The 20,199-nt window shown below is 43.1% G+C and overlaps 1 protein-coding gene across 1 annotated transcript in view; it reads right to left on the bottom strand.

Annotated features, from left to right (window-relative positions):
* The window catches only part of TTC7A (tetratricopeptide repeat domain 7A), a gene marked incomplete at its 5' end in the record, with an annotated part of 172,351 nt that overhangs the window by 43,920 nt on the left and 108,232 nt on the right, over positions 1-20,199 (bottom strand). The window contains 3 exons of the mRNA XM_084262154.1: positions 842-976; positions 7,499-7,596; positions 12,305-12,421. Of these exons, the coding sequence (XP_084118280.1) occupies positions 842-976; positions 7,499-7,596; positions 12,305-12,421 (350 nt within the window). The remainder of the gene's footprint in view (positions 1-841; positions 977-7,498; positions 7,597-12,304; positions 12,422-20,199) is intronic.

Here is a 20,199-nt window from a genome sequence, read left to right on the forward strand (position 1 = left end):
AATGGTAGCAGAGACATCCAAGAAGCAATCACAGCACTCAAATGTAATTTCAGGCGCACAACTGTGGGCCCAGTTGTGGAAGAACAGCTGTCTCTTAAGAGCAAAATTGCAGGGCAAGAACTTTTCCTAGCAGTCCTGGATCGCAAATGGTAGAACGTGCTGTACAACTGCCTTCCTCACTGAGTGTCCTACATAAAACCTTTTCATGAGTTTGGAGATCGCCTCTGGGTAGAGCTCCTACTCACTGTTCCTTTCCCTTTATGTGCTCTGCAGTAGGATCTCTGCATGAGTGTCTCAAACTGACATGCAACCTACAAGTCCTTGGGAGATTCAAACAGGCAAGGATAAAATGAATGGAGGGCTTGCTCTTTTTAATAATCTTCACTTAGACCTCAGCAAGGATTGGAAAGCTCCCGGTCTAAATAGCATTTAATTCAGGGTTTGCCTAGTGTTATTACCGGGAAGCACTAGGAAAAGTGGAAGGAAAATAATTGTCCCTACCAACTACCATTTGTTAATGAACAACTACCTACCCTCTGCTTTTTAAAAGCATATTTTAGGGATGACTGAAGTTTTCTGAGTGTTATGGGAAAACAGAGGTGAACTGGAAAATTGAACTACTCCAGGTTGGATTTGGGGGGAGCGGGGGGAGGGAGGGGCTGGTTGGTTTGTTTTAAAATATCAAATCAAATAAATGGTACCTGGCTGGGATAGATAGGCAGATTTTCTGCTTGAACAAGGTGATTTTCAACTATTAATTTCAACCGCTCCATTAATATTTATGTTATCTCATTCACCACTGGAGGGAAAAAATGAACTCCAGGCGGTGTCCAGGCCTTACCAGCTTGGAGCCAAATTTGTTCAAGAGCTGTCCACAGCTGCATTGGTCCTTGCTTCATTGCACTGCTCTGCATAGTTATCTCGGACATGGCCTGTTCCAGTCTTGATGCAGCAAGGGAAGAGGCTCGCTGTGATCCTATGGACCAAACAAACAAGAACAATAAACCATTTTATACTACTTTGGGATCTTTATTTGACTAATTAAGACAGTAGGTCTGATCACTCACTGCATCAGCTTTATGTAATAAGAGCTCCACTGAATTCTGGTGTGAGCAACTGGAGAACCATATATTAGAAAAGGCTAATTTACTGAAAAAAAAAACAACCCACCACTAAATTACCCAAGGGCTGCAGCTCCAACAAGCAAATCAAGAGACAGACAGTCATTATATAAAGGTCTGCTTAGCATTCATCAAGGAAGCAACCATATTTTGCTCATTTGGAAGGCGTAACTCTACCATCAAATATTTCCCACAAATCCTTATTAGCAACTCGTTTTATAAGCAAACTGTCAGCATGCGGCTACAAAACACGGCCCACTGATGCACTGTCTTTGCACGGCGTTACGGAGCAGCTTGGCACCACGCACGCAGCACACCCATTTCAAGCGACATCAATACTGTCCTACTGGCTTAGAGACAGTGTGGTTTTTCATGTAACCTTGGGGAGCAGAGAGCTCAGTGCTTTGACTATATTAACCTTTAGTGTGCGCTGTAACATTTGCGCAAGAATAAAGTACTTGGCGCCCACATCTCTGGGACAAAACATCACATCAAAAGCTACTCCCAGTGCATGGGCAGAGGCCATGCTCTTCAGTACAGCAAGGGGGATTGTACTGGTGAGCTGCCCTCTCAGAGGGATACCAAAAAGGATGGTAACAAAATAAGCAGCCACAAAATGAGATTTCAGAGTTGGTTTAATAAGGGTTTGGGAAATAAGTTTTTAATATACATAGCTTTAATGTGACTTGAAGGTTGATAAATTTCTTTGAAGAGCTGCTGCAACCAAAGCACTTGTGCTGATCAGCATCACCTTCAATCTGTCCTTACAGTCCGACCTTGTAGACCAGAGTTAAAATCCCACTTTCTCTCATCAGTCACCCTGAGGGAGCAGCAGAGCTTAGGAACAGGTATTCAGAGTAGCTTGGATGGCTTTAGGCAAGAGAAGGGACAGAAGGGCAAAAACTCTGTCATGGGGTGCGTGCCCCAGAGTAGTGTCTCTGAGGCGGACAGTGTGCTCCTCCAGCTGGAGCATGCTGCAGAGAGGCTGCCAAACCACAGCTCCCCGCTAGCAGACCATCACCTGGGGCCAGGGTGCAGGCAGACATAGCAGCACGGTCCTCTGGCTGGGGTTCTCTGGCTGGTGCTCCTCTCTCTAATGCTAGGTCTGGACCCAGCCTTCTTCCAGGAAGGAGGGGAGGCACATTCCCACCCCAGGCTCCTTTGTTACCTGTTCTGCACCGGGCAGGAGACATCCCGCAGCTTTTTCCTACGTGTCTCAGAGTGCCATGGCGAGGGAGAGGCCACAAGCGCAGCTCGAGCCTAAAACCGCTATGGGAGATTATCTGTCCTATTACCTCACCGCTCACTAATGCCATTCATTTTCAGCAGGAGAAGTTCAAAGCCGCCCTGCAGCACAGGCGCCTCCCACGGCTCCCTTGGAAAATGCAAATGTGCTCTTCCTAGATGCATTTCTTGAATTCCTACATATTTTCAAAGACATTCCTGATCTAATGTTCCAAGAGATGACAGTGCAGTAATGTAGCAATTACAGCTTTAATGGTATGGTAAAAGCCATTCTGCTCTGCACAGAGAATTTATTATATTTAGCAGTTTATTTAACAGATCCATCTTCAATCTATTTCACTGCACGGGATTCCTCCCCCGGCCCTGCCCACTCACACTCCTCTCCCCCCATCCCTCCACCTGGGAGAAATTTCATCGAAAATCCCAGGAATTCAAGTCAGAGAAGGGTTGTTTAATGCAGGAAAAACACAACCAAGCACTCACCCCCAGCCACCCAAACACCAACAGCTTTTTTGCAGTGCAGAGGCAGCAAGAAAACAGCCACATGAATGGCCAGAGATGTTACCAAGAACACTTTTAATCTAGGGTAGACCTCCTGCCTTCTAGATGGGCAAACCTGGGAAAAACTACATGGGTTTTGGGCATTTTGCAGTCAGCCTAACCAGATTCTCACAGTAGCACTCCTCATCGTGTTAGTACGCTTTGAAAGCAACTTCCAGCATTACTGCTCTCTTTAAGAGAGGCTTTCTTGAGCTGTGTTTCTTGCAGGCACCCACACGTGATGCTGGTCTGACTGCTTGGGCTGGGCAGATGGGCTGGTGTTCACATCCTCACAGAGCTCGGGGAAATCCTCTTTTTCTTGTGACTCAATCCAAGGAGACTGTGTCACTCTAAGGCACCTTTCTGCATTTTAGAGAGGTTCACACGCTGCTGTGAGGCTGGACAACCACTTAGGATCTACTAGAACATCCTTCCCTCACAAAGCATGCTTTACAGGAATATCACTACGAGCTAGCTGCACGGCCAGGCGTGCGAGTGAGCTGCTACTCTTCTCCTTCTGTTCAGTAGCCAGGTAGTTGCCAAGAGGGGAAAGCCTGTGATTTGAGACTGATCTTGCCCAGTGCTGTGAGCACAGCCATAAAAAGGGAACCCAAGTTATTTAGCAGTTTACAGTAGAGGGTCTTCGTGTTTAACAGCCTTTGGCATTCCAGTCCTTCGATATTTATTTTCTTTTCCATTCCAGCCTACACAAGGAAGCAAACCACACTGGGTAGAGACCAGCTGATACCTTCCCATCGCTGCCCAGCCTCAGACACAGATACGTTCCATGTTTTAAACATACCCTTAGCCAGATGCTAAGGTGCTCTCCACCCCAGCCTATACCCATGTGTTTGCTGCCACTGTTCTTACCCACCTCTGCTGGACTGCTCACAGGAATGCTCCTCAAGACTTGTCTGCCCAAGTACACTCCCTAAGAGGTCTTTGCCAGCCTCACCCTTTTGGACCGGAAACAGGCTCAGCCCCAGATCTGAACCTCTTGCAAGCAATACAGTGAGAGCCTGGGGTGGGCTGAGGACTACTGAGGCCAGAAAACTTAACACACCATCTCCCAAGGGAGGAGGTAGGTATGTATCACACTGCCATCACTCTGACCTCAGGGTGTCAGGTGGAGCCAGAAAAACTTCAAGCAACATCCAAAAGATGTCTCTGAATGTCTCACTATAAAATCTCTCTTCCTAAAGAAATGTAGATTGTCATATGCTAAAAAAAACCCACAAAACCTGTCTCACAGAACTTTAATGTCATGCCTCAAAATACATGCAAATGTTGGCATAAGAAGATATCACATCAATTTGTTATTTTAGTGCAGTCTCCTTCTCTTTTTAACAGCTCCACTAGACAGAATATAAACTTCACATTTTACAATAAAGCCCTCCACACATTTTGGAAAGAAATCATAAAAATAACAAAATTGGTTTTGTCATGATGAGCTTTGCATATAAGCCATACAAAATATATCTAAATAATTTTGAAGCACCATTCTAAGGTTGTTATAAGACCAAGAAGAACCAAGTTTAATATTTTGCATCTATGAAAAACTGCTATCAAAATAGAAATGTACCTCAGTAGATTTACTAGGCTTATAAGAAACACAGAATTCCCTAGCCTAAATCACTTCAGGCAAGAGCATTATAAGATAAGACTAAATCAGAAAAAGAATGAAACAGCGAGGCAGCTGACTGATATCAGTGAATTTAGTTAGGAACACTGCTTCAGTTAGGAGAAGATGAAGAAAATAAAGAGGAATTAATCTTCCTGGCAGCAAACCTCAAATTCTGGCACAGCAAATAATCTCATTGTGGTGCAGCTGAGGGAGAGGCCAGTGTCAAACCCGGCCGCAGTAATCTCCCCCTTCAGTGATGAGCCCAGAGATCACAGAGTGCTCGTGCATTACAGCAATACTGCCGCATGCTCCCGGGGGATTTCAGGATGGAAACCAGAGCCTGTTCCAGAGTGATGGGAAAAAAATAAAAATAACAAAAAAATTCAGACCTCCTCCCTCCTTCAAAGCAGCCAGCCTCAGCTGGAGGCACAGAGATGAGAGGGGCTAGAGCTCTATCCTCCAATCTCACCTTCTGCTGTCTTTAAAGAGGCTCCCAACTGGGACAGTAGACCCAGCTGCCTCCTTGCTGCAGATGGAGAAGAGCAGCACCTAGAGCCTGCAGAGCAATGAGCCACAGACCCTTGCTGGAAACAGCCAGCACCAGCCCTGTGCCGAGGACACGGTGTGAATTCAGTATGAGTACCATCCTTATGGCTATTGTAAATGCAGCCATGTTAGCATGGGGACCTAGATTCTTGAAGTGGAGGAGAAATACATTTCTTGGCTAAAACCAAGCTGCATTCAGTATAAATCACTTTAAGTGCATGAAAAGCTGGTTTGAAGCTTGTACTTTACATTAATTTGCTCTTTCTGGCAGGCAGTACCATGGCATACAGCACCTTCTGCTGAACTGCAGCTGCTTCCTTGCATGCTGGCTGCTAGAGCTGGGCTCAGAGCAGGTTGGAACAGGTACCCAACCCAGGTGCGTTCTGAGGGAAGGGCACCTCACAGAAACCAAGCACCGGGGCTTTGCTGTGCCTCTGGTGGAGGGACTTAGGTCTGCAGCAGAGGAGCGAGCAGGAGGCAGGAGCGAGGTCTTAAAAGGCTGGCACCTCAGCACAGCAAGGTATTACAAGCTGTGCTGGTGCCAATTCGGTCTCAAAATCTCAAACCATGCTGTGAAGCGGGTGTAGCCCAAAACCTGGCCACACTCCTTTCACCAGGCAGTTAGAAAGCAACGCAAGAGATCTCCACAAGAGCATGGGATCCACACCCAGAGTGTCTTTTACATCCCATTAAGCACCAGCTAGATCTGAGGGGACAGGGCTCAGTCCCAGGCTAAGTCCCACTGTAAGGGACTCAGCTGTTTCAGCAGCAGAGTGGAATTGGATGGATAACAGAAGCACTGTGGAAAATTTTTGTGTGTGTGTGTTTTATTGCTATTTCCAGTAATGCCTAGTGGCTGATGGATTCTGCAACCTACCTACACTGTTTTCCAAGCCATGCTCATGTATTCACTGAAGCTGAAAGTCCATTTTACTGTCCAGCATCAGGAATGCTAGGGGATATTCCACAGATCTTCACAATTATCAGAGTGATGGCTATCATAAATGATTTGCTATTACCAGGAAGCTTTCATGTCACAGCCACTCCTTTTTCCAGAAAATGTGTCACATGCCAAACAGCATATATTCATTTAGTATATCCTCTTCATGGATCTGTGCTGAATTTGGCCTGTTCTCTTTAATTAAACTGGAGACTACAGAACACTAATCTAAACAAAGAGAACGAGGACCTATACAAAACACAGAGATTCATCTCAGCAAAAGGTAGTAAAAGGGAAATGGAATAAAAAGGTTAGAAATTGCATAAATATGTGTGTATAGATTCAGTAAGATTGAAGTGTCATAAATATAGACCCTAACAGTTTAAAGCCACAAACAAAAAGACCAGACACGCTGTATAATGTTTTGATGTTTGAATGTTTGCATGCTCAAGACCTACCCTTGCAATGCTTTTTAACCATTGGTGGGTGTAAATGGGGGTTAAACACACATAATTTAACACAAATCATGTACTTGACACATAAGAATTCATTCTCCATCTCAGCCCCATGTGCTGAGCACCTGACTTCTGTTTATACCAATTTGCAATGTTCAAGATTAAGATTCAGACAAACTCTAATGCCCTACCCTGAAAGCACAGGGCTTGTTTCAGTGTTAGGTTTAAAAAATAAGCTCTTATATTCTTCTGGCCCAATTTCTGAGTCTGTGAGGTTTATTTTTGCAAGTTTTTTTTTACATACACAAGGGTAGAAAGTTGCTTCCCTAAAAAAAGAAAAACAAATTAAAACTCAAGTTTCTCACATAATCATCTGATTTTGAGAGAGTTTTAAAGGAAAGACCCAACTATCATGAGACTTATGATAAAATCACAAGTCAGCAGCACTCTCTGAAAACCTCCTTTCCCTTTCCTGCCAAGATTAGCTTTGATGTCTCAGTTATTTCCATCTGATTTTATGTTACAGTGAATGTGTATTTACCATATAATAAAGTATCACAAGGTTTATGTACAAATCCCAAACCAAATCACCTTCTAATAGGAATTGACAGACTCACTCAGCTTTCCAAAATTACAATAATAGCTGGCTTGATCAGGATATATAAAAAGGATGAAATCTGGGGGGGTGTGTGGGGTGAGGAGGTGGGTGAAGAAGAAAAAAAAAAAAGAGAACAGAGTAACACAGTTCTTGCAGAAGTATAGTGATGCCTTTCATGCTTGTCTACGAGACCCTTGTAAAAGCAAGCACAAACCTGTATCTTTGTTTTATGCAAGGGAAAGCCAAGGTCCAACAAATGAGAGCAACACGTTCTGCAGCAGAGATGGCCCTGGAGACAGATCTGGACTTCCTGACCGCCGTCCCAGCAATGTGTACACATGCAGCCCCAGTTCCCCCAGCTCACCAAAACTCTCCTCTCTCACAAAAGCGTGCATTTAGGATGGGAAAGCACAAGTTTTGATTCCTCACCAGAATCTGTATCATGGGCATCTGGAAGCGTGAGATGCAGCCCGTTATGCTTTTTGATCACCGGTGTTTCAGTCACACTACTTCCTTTCTCAGAGCCACTGTGAAGAAACAAAACTGTGTTACCTTTCAGCAGAGAAACAATATTCCCCTTGAAGCAGGCAACAGTCTCATGAACTACCAGTGGTATGAAACTTCAGCTTTCCAGTTGCAGGCAGTCAGCTTCCTGCATGTGCTGCTCTAACACCTGCACCCTGCCAGTGGAGAGGTAGCCCAGAGACACAGTGCTGGGCAAGGGCTTAGAGGCACACAGTGGTATCAGTTTAATTGGCTGTTGAGAGTCTTTGCAGCAAACTCTTGGATGAGGAACATGTTGGCAGGAAGATGCCAGACCAGAGGAGGTCAACCAGCAGCCCCACTCCCAGGAAGAAGGACCATCCCTTGGGCTTGTCTGCAGAAGGAATTTTTTCACAGGTCTGCTACACTGATCCTTTTGAAACAGGCCAATTACCAATTTCCACCCAGGCACTAATTTCATCATTTCAAAGGAATTATTTTCTCCTCTTCCACCTTCATTGTATTCAAACAGAGGAGGAAGCTAAAAGTTACCACATAGTCTTCCCCTTTGATAAAGCAGTGCTACCTAGTCTGCTCTTCTGCAAGACTTCTGTCCTCACAGGAGAGGTCTTCCAAAGGGAAACTCCAAAAATAATAATTAAAAAAACCCTCGTGCGCCTAACAAAAGAAGCACTTAACACAGCTCTCCTGAGCCTCCCTGTCACCACATAGTCTGCCTTTCCCCCAGGATCAGATGGTGATGATATCTCCTCTCATCATCCATTAAGGGCCAAATATCAAAAGGAAAAGCGACTGCTCTGGCTACTTTTTCTGGCACACTTCCAAGCCTGCAGCTCAGCCTTTGGACAACATCCCTCCCAGGAAGCAAGCTGTCACAGAGTCACGATTGCTGTGGATGCCCCATCTTCCGGTATGATCAGTCCTTTGGGAGGGATTGCACAGGATTCCATTGAATTTACATTAATCTAGCAGAAGAATTAGCTTGGGACTGCTATTTGGTTTTAAACATGATTATTCTGTTATCACAGAAAACAGTAGCAAAAGATAAATCAGGTCTTGTGCTTCCCAGCTAACAATCTAGGACTGAAAGCCACTTACTGTTGTTTATCATAGTGGTTACCATATTTACAATAGCTAATTAACCTTTTGCTTGGGCTTTAGGACCAAACCTTACCGTTTCTGCTAATGGACCTTGAATTCTTGGGCATATGACTGCAGAAATCTCTGCCCTTGACTGAACCTCCCTGTCATTCATACTGGTTTCCACACAGAACTCATCTGAAACTATGCTATGGTACAGATAGAAGGGAAAACTGCATGCTCTGTCCCATGCCTCTGTCTTGCCTAGCCAGGATTAGCCCAAATGTCCTTACCGTTAACGTTCCAGAGGGATGGGATGTCATCCAGAAGGATCTGGACAGGCTGGAGAAGTGGGCCCAGGTGAACCTCATGAGGTTCAACAAAGCCAAGTGCAGGGTGGGGAAAATCCCTGTTATCCATACAGGTTAGGAGATGATGTGCTGGAAAGCAGCCCTCAGGAAAAGGACTTGGGGGTACTCAAGGATGAAAAGCTGGACGTGAGCCACCACTGTGCATCTGCAGCCCAGAAGGCCAACCACATCCTGGACTGCATCAAAGGAAGTGTGGCCAGCAGATTGAGAGAGGTGATTCTGTCCCTCTACTCTGCTCTGGTGAAACCTCACCTGGAGTACTGCATCCAGTTTTTGAACTGTCAACACAAAAGGACATGGACCTGTTGGAGCACGTCCAGAGGAGGGCCACAAAAATTATCAAATGGCTGGAGTACCTATTCTACAAAGACAGGCTGAAGAGTTGGGCTTGTTCAGCTCGGAGAAGAGAAAGCTCTGCGGGAACCTTATAGCGGCCTTTCAGTACCTGAAAGGTGCCTATAAGAAAGCTGGGAAAGAACTGTTCACAAGGGCGTGTAGCAGTAGGACAAGAGGTAATGGTTTTAAACTAGAAAAGGGTAGATTTAGGTTGGATATTAGGAAAAAATTCTTCAATGTGAGGCTGGCAGATCACTGGAACAGATTGCACAGAGAGGTAGTGGAGGCCCCATGCCTGGAGACATTCAAGGTGATGGGGCTCCGAGTGACCTGATCTAGTGAAGATGTCCCTGCTTACTGCAGGGGGGTTAGACTAGATGACCTTTAAAAGTCCCTTCCAATGTAACACATTCTATGATTCTGTGATTCTGCCTTGACTGTGGGCTGCTGCTGGAACTGTAGGGGCATTTCCATCTTGCTGGTGCACAGCATATGCAGGAACATGCAGCTGCACTTGAAAATATTACTCCCATGAGGTAAGCGCTGCTTTGATGCAGCAGCCATCACCACAAAGTCACTGTTTAGGTGCACAGCTGAACGCTGGCTTCTACGCTATAGTCCTATACAAAGGGCAGGTGAGGAGATTGGTGGACAGCACAAGCTTGGCCACAGTAAAAGCTGACCACAGGAGAGCGGCATTCAGAGAAGGGCTGATGAAGTGGCCTCAGTTAACAAAAATGCATCAGCAGCATGGCCTTTTAACTGTGAGAAGAAACAAAATTCCCAGCCTGAAAGCCAAGCAGGCTGCGTTGTGTGAACCAGACACTTTCAAAGGCTTTATCTGCTGTGCTGGGGGAGGGCGAAAATGAACCTCTCCTTCAAAGCCGCAGTGCAAGGCCTTCCGCCAAGACAGCTCTTCCGTGCACAACGGAAGGGACGGCGGCCAGATGATTTGCCTTCTGCATACGACACTGGAAAGGCTGGCAGTGGGACACGCTGCCACCCCACTGCGCATGTTTTTAAAGGGAGGGTGAGCAGTGCCTAAAATGGCCACCAAAATGGCCGAAAGAAACACCGGGACTTGAACATCGCGTATCAATGGCTTCCTGAGTAGAAAATGGTGGGCCCTGAGAGATTCTTTAGTGTAGCAGACTCACAGCAACACTGCAGAGCTAGGAAACTTGGGTCGGAAAAACGCAATTTAATGGTGTGAGGGATTAGCTACTGATTGAACTAGCGAAGAGTATGGGGTCCAGCAGTTCTCAACTTCATGTAAACACAGGCCACTTTTTTCCCAGAAGCTCTAAAAATGTCCGTGTTCAAGTCTGACTGATAAGAATTCCCCTTAAGTTCCTCTGCAAGCCCATCCCAAAATATTTTACATATTTGTTAGCTGACACTGCTGCAATTTGCTTAATATAAGGGGCTTCCTGGGTCACTGAATCCAGTTTAAAACTGCAGGTGCCAAGTTCATTCTTGTTACTGTTCAAGCAGTACTTCCCAATACAAAATGCTTTATGAAGTATTTTTTTGAGAAAGCCAAAAAAGCCCCACTGGGAATAGCAGTAAAATACACATTAGAGTTCCTAAGAGCAAAAGCAAAGCAATTTGTTTTGTTCAGGCTTCTATGGCTAAAGCTTATCAAAAGCCTCTAAAGCTATCGCATCTTGGGTTTTTTAGTGTAACAGCCAAAGCACAGCTTGGGATCCACATGCAGGCCAAATTTATTTGTCTGTTTTCCAGTGTACTCTCTTCAGTCTCAGGCTTGCAGCCCTCCCTTGCAAAAGTAAATCTTACTAATTCCTAATTGTTCAGCATGGATTTGATCAGCTTCATGAGGACTACTCATGGGTATAAAGATTATTCATGTGAGAGGCACATGATAGAATCCTTAGCTAAAGCGACTAAGGCCTAAGGAAATCAATAATTCCTGCCTGTAAGAGACCATTTCTCTGCTGCTATGTAAGTATCTTGATTTTTGTGTTTGGTCGGCTATTCATTAGCTAAACCAACAAGGAATTACTAATAATCCCTCAAGGACAATTTGTATACAGACATGCATCATTCTGTACCTACACTTCTGGTGTTTATAAAGCTTATGTAAATGCATACAGAGATCAGGGAACAATACAAGCTTCAGCAGTGTGCTGTCATGACATTGCCATCAAGCATGCTGTCCTTCCCATCAAACACAGCTTCTATGGACATTACAAGTGAGAGTTAAGTACAGCCCTGGGATAATGTTCCCAAGGCAGTTGTGCAGTGGTAACATGGCTGGGACAATACCCAAAGGGTGTGGGAAAGGAAGAAAACCCAACTTGGTAACTTCCACACTTTCTAAGCTATGCCTTTTGGAGGGGAAGCAGATGAGAGGGAGGGAACAAACAGGGAACCTAGATTTACTAGGAGAAGGGAAGGGAGAAAGATGTTACATCCTTCACTTCTTTCCTTGCCCAGATAGCACCAGGCTACGCATCAGGCATGCAACCACCGCATATGACAGAGTCCTGGCCATGTGCCTTTCCTTGGCTTACTCAGTTCAGAACTGTGTCACCCACACATATTCTTGGGAGGTACCAACTACCGCACACTGGGAACAATAGCTGATGGAGGTTCAGGTTACTTGGGAAAATAATCTGTCCTGCATTCTGGATATGGAAGGAGGTATTTAGACATTCAGATTAGAAAATCTTGGTTCAAACTGCTTCTTCTTCAGTCTTAAAATCTGGAAATTTTGTTTTAGTTCTCTGTCGATGGTGCTTTTAAAATAATTTCTTAAAATCTTGCTTTTTAAAAAAATTCACAGTTAGAAATATTACTTATGTTTCTTTTTAAACACTACTGTTTATTACCCTTTTTGCACAATAAGTATCTAGACAGTTAAAGAAGATAACTGCATCTCCATTAGGAAATCTGAACTTGTCAGAGAGTGGAGAAAGCCTACCTGTGCTGTAAAACGTTATATACCATCTGCCACATCTGCAACATATGTCTGCATGTCACCAGAGCCTCTTCAGGTCCTTTATGTATCCATTCCAGTTTTACTTTGGTGAAGAGTAAGCTGCAAGATGAAAAATAATAACTTCTGTTTTATTGGCATCTCATAAACGTGGAGAACCAGCATCACTCTAGTGAGATCCTGGCAGCCAGCATTTTTACTTGCTTTGTATGTGCAGCAATAAAAGAAAACACCGTAGCACAAAACATTTCATTTGGCTCAACTTTGATTCCCCACAAGGAGATGAGAGGATTAGCAATATTCCTCAGCTGCAGTCCGATTTGCGTCACAGAGCTGGCAGGACAGTGTTAAAGCAATGCAGAGTTAACAAGGTGAAACGTGCAGCGACTCTCATGTTTTTTCGGACAGAATTAAAAACACAATGAAAGGGAATTGCCATAACACTTATGCCAGTCTTTTCACAGGCTGGCATCTTCCTATAGCACTGCTTTATATAAAAAACTTCAGACAAAAGAACCCAACATGCCTAATACACACAGACTATTATGTAATGCCTCACAGGAAGGAAGTGCTTTTTCTTAACCCCGGTTGGCGATCACCTCGTGCCCCTAGGCGAGACAGCTGATAGCCCTTGTACATTCTTGTTCCAGGTAGTGTAACTGCTGCTGCTGTTCTTATACCTAGAGAATACAGAACTCTCACAGACCACTGGAATTCAGCGGAATTAGGTCAAGCAGAGGTTAGAAGCCAGACTCAGCAATCACTTGCTGCTAGTGTGGCTTTTAACACCATCCCTCACAACACCCATTTTATTTGGTATTAATTGCCAAGATGGTTGAATTTATTTCTTATTTACTAATGTAAATTTATTTCTCTGCTTTCAATGTTTCCATAAAGTCTAAGATCCAGACATTTTGAATTAGCTTGATATGGCCAGCGATTAATCCACTGGACGCACAAGTAGGCACGTGCATGCACACAACGTGAACAGCTGAACGTTAAAACCCCTAAAACCAGGTTTTATGAATGTGGCCTGGATGCTCCTGGGGAATCCAAACAACTTCAGAAAGAGACAAGAGCAACTGCACAGGTGATGTCAGAGAAGACTTTGCAGCAGAGTAAGAGATCCTTCACTTGCAGTAATTACAAATTTGCTGCCAAGACCAAGTGGTAGGTATCTATGGTAACATGCTGAAATGGCAGTCCCATTCTGCAGTACTGGGTTTTGGGGGGAGTGTGTGTGTGGGGTGTGGGGGAAGTCACCAAAATGCAGCCCAATTGTGTCAACAGTTATAGGGAAGTCTGCTCATGGCTGCTGCTACATCCAACTAAATTCCCCAAGTACAAACTTGGACTAGGAAAGGAAGATCAAGATTCATAATCAAGGGGGTTTATCTTTGCCCTTTATTATTTTGTATCCCTACTCTATGTTTAACTTTGATTTTCTTGTAACTGATCTGAGCAAACAAAAGGTAATAAAAACATTTTCTGCTTTTGTAGATGCTGGCCCCCTAACTGAGAGGAAGTACCCTCATGATTCAAGTAGTTATGTTTACAAAAGATCCACGGACTGATCAAAATTTTTGCTGGGACAAAGAATATGACAGTGGGCACACTCTAAAGAAAATAAAAATGAGATTGAATGTGAAGGAGTGGTTAACAACAGGCAGTGGGCAGCGACGCATGCTGCTCTGTATCCCTTAATTAACTGGGCTTGGAAGAACAAAGCTTATTTTAATACAACATAATACAGAATCAATCACTTAGGAGCAGGGAATATATATTGCACTAGAAAGATGGGAGGTTATACCCTGGGGCGTCACAGTATTATAAAAGATAGCTTCATGAATGTGAAGTCCCTGAACAACAGTGCAGTCAAGAGGTCAAGCAATCCTTAGCATCCATATACGGAAGCACAATCGAGTCGGAGTTGGAAGATGTGGTTATTCCTGTACACAGCATCAAGGCACTTACTACAATCATGTTTCTAGTTCTTGTTCTCTAACTCCAAAAGAAGACTAAAAATGGGATGAGGCTCAGAAAAAGGTTATGCCAGTGATCTGAGGGCTAGAAAATCGTATTTCATCTGAGGCTTCAGAAGCTCAGTTTATTTGGTTTAACTGAGAAGCAGCCAAGAAATTATTTTGCCCCAGCCTGGAAGCACCTACATGGAGACGTATTTCATTGTGAGCTTTGATCTAAAAGGAAAGGTATCAGAAAATCCAAGGTTTTGTTGGAAGCTGAAACTAGCCAAATGGAGATTTGTAAGTAAATGCAGATGAATAACTATCAAAGCAAATAATTTTTGCAGCAACTACCATGTGTGCACAGTAAATTCTGTAGTATCTGAAGCCTTTTCCACAAGACAGGATAACATCTGGAAAGCAATGCTAATGCCCAAATAGAAGCTCTGGGTTTGATGCACAGGCTTGTGAGTGAGCTTCTTTGGACTGCACTGTGCAGAGGGGTGAGACGGCAACATCACCTCCCTTCTGGCAATCAATCTATTAAAAATGTTCTGCTAGTCCAAGAAACCACCACACTGAACAACCTGTGCTTACGCATTCATGGCATTTTTTTAAACCACTACAAGTTTTCAATATGAAAGACCTTCTAAAGCACCGTATGACCCTCCTTGCAGCAGAAGAGTGGTGGTCAAGGAATATGGCTTAGAGAAGAAAACAGCTGTATTAAGTCCCTGAATAACTCCCTGCTTTTTAATGCTGTAAGGTACCACTCTTAATGAAACAGAAGAACTAAGAATCTGTTAACAGTCAAGCTACTATACAGGAGAGATCTATTAAGGTTTCCTTCTCCCTTTCACATTAGTAGGGATATAGATAACTTAGTTATCTGCAGGCAATTAAAATCATTGCATAGTATACTTAAACACTGCAGTTACACATTAAAGAGACAAACTCATTAGGTTCTTCTGTCCATCACTCTGATGCCTACTGCTAACAGTGAGTATACCTCAACTCATTTGGATGAAGATGCAACGCTCTCTCTCTTAGAGGAGAGAATAACTAGTGAAACAGAGGAAAAGAGCAAATCTCTCACAAAAACCTAACAGTCTCAGCAGAGTACTGTCAACAGTCATAAAGCATGGACACATAAAGATTTAAAAAAAAAAGGAAAAAGTCATGCAACTTTAGCAACTGTATGCAGTGCAACATCGCCAGATCTCAGATAGCATGTGGTAATTCACCCCTGGAATAGGTTACTGTGCAAGAAAACAATGAAGGAAACCAAAGGGCAAATGGGAAGAAAGGAAGTGGTAAAAGGAATTAAATCCCACTGTCAACAGTAGTAAACAATGTAGTCAAATATGATAATTAAAAGGTGGAAATAAAATCAGTACATTAGGCTGTACATGCTATATGTTGTTTGGATTTTCACCTTCTAATAAATTCTATGACAGCAAAACCAGGTAAATAAATATATAGGGAAAACACTGAAGTAGGTGACAGTATCACTTATTCTCGACCTTATAATTTTATTACTGAGATAAAACTCTTGCTACAAATAAATCTAATGGGCATTGTGTCATATCAGTGTCTGTGCACAACTCCCAGAGCATAAATAAAAATTACATACGCACAGATCTCACCTGATTATATTTTCTTAATACCGTATTACTGTACTTTTGTATGATGTTTGTAATATTAAGCAGAGCAGACTCTTAAAGAGATTCAGCATATAAAAATAGCCTCTAGATTATCAATACAGTCATTGGTAATTCTGTTAGCCTCTGAAAATGAAATCAAAGTGATTCGTGCTAAAGTAAATGTATAAATTGCTACTACATAAGCATAGGAAAAGAGCAAAAAATCCACAAATCATTCTTGTAACGTGCATAATTTTAGGGACAGTAACAATGGAAAATAACCAGTGCTTATTCTTGATACTGGACTCTAAGCTCCCTCGTGGAAATGGTTTTCTCTTATCATCTATGTGGATAGTAAGCAAAGGCTTCTATTCCCTGATGTACATCAGGTTACTGCCACAAGCTAACATCTATTTATCTATCTGTCTATCTATTGCAGTAACATTAACTCTGGCAAATTAAAATCCATATACAGTTAACTTTGCTGCAAACTCAAAATTGGGTTTCCCATGTATTAATATTCCAGTAAAACAAATGACATAAATATCTCTATAATATGCCCTTCATTGACAAAAAAATAGGGACTGAAACACTGGAAGGTCAGTTAAAATTTTCAGCAGAAAGCAACTTTGGTTGATTTGAGGACTTACTTAACATTTTACTCCATAAAGGCTGATTTCAGCTGCTGCTGCTCACCACGTCTCAAAGCCTGGCCAAAAGCTGCTACCTAGCCCTCCTGAAAGTCCTCTAATCCTACATGGCTAAATGCTTGGCCTTTAAGTTCTTTCGTACTAGCTGTGAAGAAAAAAAGGCAGTTCTTTCCTATCCCTGACAATATAATTACCGAGGTTTAATAGTTAATATTTATTATCAAAAGTTTTGCTATGTGCATGTGCTATACTATAAAGATTTATAAGCACATCTGTGGAAGAAGTTCTAAGTTGCTATGTTTAGTAATAACCTATTGACTACTTTATGGAAGATATAGGTATATTTAAAGATTTATTAGTCAGCTAATTATCGTGCCTTTTTAAAGCTGCTTTAAAAGGAAGAGTTTTTGTCTCAAATGTAGCCCCTCAAGTACACATTTATACAGCATCACAAAGGGATCTCTGTGTCCTATCATTTGACAAGCAATAAATAACAGTAGTACTATAACAAACAATAACACATTCCACTCATTTCAAGGTTGAGAAACTAAATTAGAAATGGTGAGTATTATGTAGTCATTTATCAGTATGTTTTGCCATTCACTTGCTGTTTATAACCCCTCCACTTTTTCAGAGCTTGTCAGCAGCTACTCAGAGATCCATGTGTCTTCAAGCTTTACGAAATCAGGGTCATCATTCCCCAAAGTCTTTCATTATTGACCCCGATTTGCCTACCTGCACACACAGCTGCTGGGTTATTTTGGACTTTGAATACAAAAGAAAACAAAACAAAACACCAAAACCAGCAGCAATACATCCCAATTAACAGAGACCATTATGTAGGTTAGCACAGAGATACTGAAGTTCTGCAACTAATATTTGTACTTAGTTTCTCGCATTCATTAAATGACAGAGTGCACACACCTGTTTGTCTGTGTGTTTACAGACATTTGCCTGGAGAAGGAAACCAGCCAGAATCCTAGTCACAGCTCCGAGGACAGCAAATGCCTTTATCCAAGGACTGACTGATGGGGTGTTGGCAGCATCTGAGTGCCACTGGACAGCAGAGTCCAGCCCACCCTGTTACCTCTTTCAAGCCCATATAAATATTCCAGATCTGCTCTGATGAAAAGCTGGGGAAAGCCACGACCTGGATGGGTAGACAGTCCAAGGATGCTCTCTGAGCAACTGGAATTCCCACCCCCAACACTTTGATCACTGAAGTCTTGCATTAGTTTCTTCCCCTTAAAGGTAATATGCAAGAGGAGGATAGAGGTCGATACAGGATATAGACTAATCTCACAGAGCTGGAAAGGGGATGGCAGAGATAAGAAGAATGATCAAAGTTTTTGAACACTTTTGATATATGGAGATAGTAAGTAGACTTCTCAACCTGCAAAAGAGGCTGAAAAAAGAGATGATAGTTTTATAAAATCATGAATAGCATGAGGAAGATCAGGAAATCAAAGCAGTCTGCATTGTTTCAAATGAAAGAAGTAAGGGAATATCCAATAAAGCAATTGAACAGTGGATTTAAAAAGAGCAAATGAAGTGCTTTTTCATACAACACAGAAGTAAAGTGCAAAACCCATTGCTACAGGATGTTCTGGAGCAGACACATAAATAGGTTCAAAAAGGGATTAGATAAATTCACAGATGACAGGCCCATCAGGGGCATTAAACACAACCTAATGCAGCCTCTGGCTCCAAAAGCCTCTGAACCACTCAGCTGACAGAAGCAAGGATGACATAGGAGGGGTAGGATCATCCTACTGTCATGTTTCTACATGCTTTTCTCTATGCACCCACCAGACGCCTCGCTGAAGACAGACAAGCCCTTAGTTTGATCAAGAATGGCCATTCTTATATTTTGATACATCAGAAATATGACTGCAGCCCATGGTCTTTTTATAACCCAGATTGTCTGGTCTTGTTTTATTTATCTGCCAGTACAAGAGGACGGTGTATCCAGAGCTATAGTATCTTCACAGCAAATTAGCTGCTCCGTTTATCAGTTGCTGAGTTTAGCTTCAGTGGTGAGTCACCTGTACAAGCCAATTACTTCACGTACACTCTTTCACCATAACCACTCTTGTTTCAGCCACCTTCCCAGAGCACCTGGTGTAAGGCTAACATGATCAATAAGAAAGCTGGCAAAATTGGAAAGCTGCTTTTAATCGCCCGCATTTTTGTCGGGGAAAAAACCAGCATCAAAGTTGCTGTCTTCTCCAATAACTCAGTGCTTCATGCAGTCTCCTGACATTTAAGGGCACATTCTCTAGTTAAATTACTGCCAGCAGCGCTGACTGCAACCTCCTTTTATAACTTCATGCTGTGCCATGTTATCTATCGCTTTCCCTACGAAAATAAATCGATCATATTCTTTTACAGACATACAGTCTTGTGTTTTTTTTAATGGCTCTCTGCCCATTTATCCCCCAATATGAACAAAAATAAAAACAAGCAGCCTGCACTGTGTCCAAAGAACCATCAACATCTTCCCAGCCCAGGAAAACTAGCAGACTCAGGGCTGACATCTCCATTATAAACACATACTGCTCAGAGCCCTGTCCTGCACGACAACAGCAATTCAGCTGATGTTGCTCCTTGAACTATGACTGCACCAGCATAACACAGGCTGAGAACAGCTTTCAGAAAGGTAGATTCCAGGCTGTTTAAGTTAACATGATGAAGGCAATCTGCTGGGCTTTGCCTCACGACACAAGGCATCTAGAAGGTTCCTGCACACGGAGGAGGAGGGTAACAGAAGAGGTGAGCAGAAAAGTTAATATTGCAGCCCAACCTGTCAGAAACTGCACAATAAAACCGAACAGGCAGCCACCAGCAAGGCTCAGCGCTGGGTGTTTTTTCTTGGACTGGCTCCTTCTGTCAGCTGCAGCATGCACCTGAAGTTCAGCAGGGCCTCCTGACAGTCAGGTGAAGGCCCTGCCAATGGACTGTGTTACGACCCAAACATCACACTGCCTGGCTGCAGGCAGCCAGCAACCTCATACATCTATTTCAGTACACCGTTCCACCAGATTCAACTGTCACGCAGAGGGCAAATATGAGTCAATATTGATGTGGCCTGTCCAGAAAGTGCCGCTCACGTACAAGGAACAAACCTGCTTTCATCTGCTAAAACCAGGCAGGTTGTCACTTGAAGGAAACAGTAATAGTCCACTGAAAGTAAAAGCAACCAGATTTGCTGGGGGGGGGGGGGGGGGGGGGAGGGGTGGGGAGAAGCACTGAAATTCTTCCTTGTCTTCACCTCCCTTCAGAATCAAGCCACATCTAGTCATACCTAAGAAAAGAAGGCATCAAGAAAGACAGAATTACTGTCTTCTTTCCTTTTAGTTAGATCATTCACTTTGAATCCCAGACTTGTGGTATTTTGCTTTTTGTCATGAGTGTAGGAATCAAGTTAATTGTCAGCAGGGCTGATAAAACCCTTCTCTCACCCTGTGTCACACAGGATCCTTTGGGCAATACACCCAAAAAGAGGTTTTATGTTTTTCTCACCGTGCTGAAGGAACTGGCAACAAAATGATTTTGTGACATCAGAAATCACATGCATTTCAGTCCATACATTGCCTGAAGAAAGCCAAAAGTAATTTTCACAT

Source organism: Gallinula chloropus, assembly GCF_964237585.1.
Source record: "Gallinula chloropus genome assembly, chromosome: 3".
NCBI lineage: Eukaryota > Metazoa > Chordata > Aves > Gruiformes > Rallidae > Gallinula > Gallinula chloropus.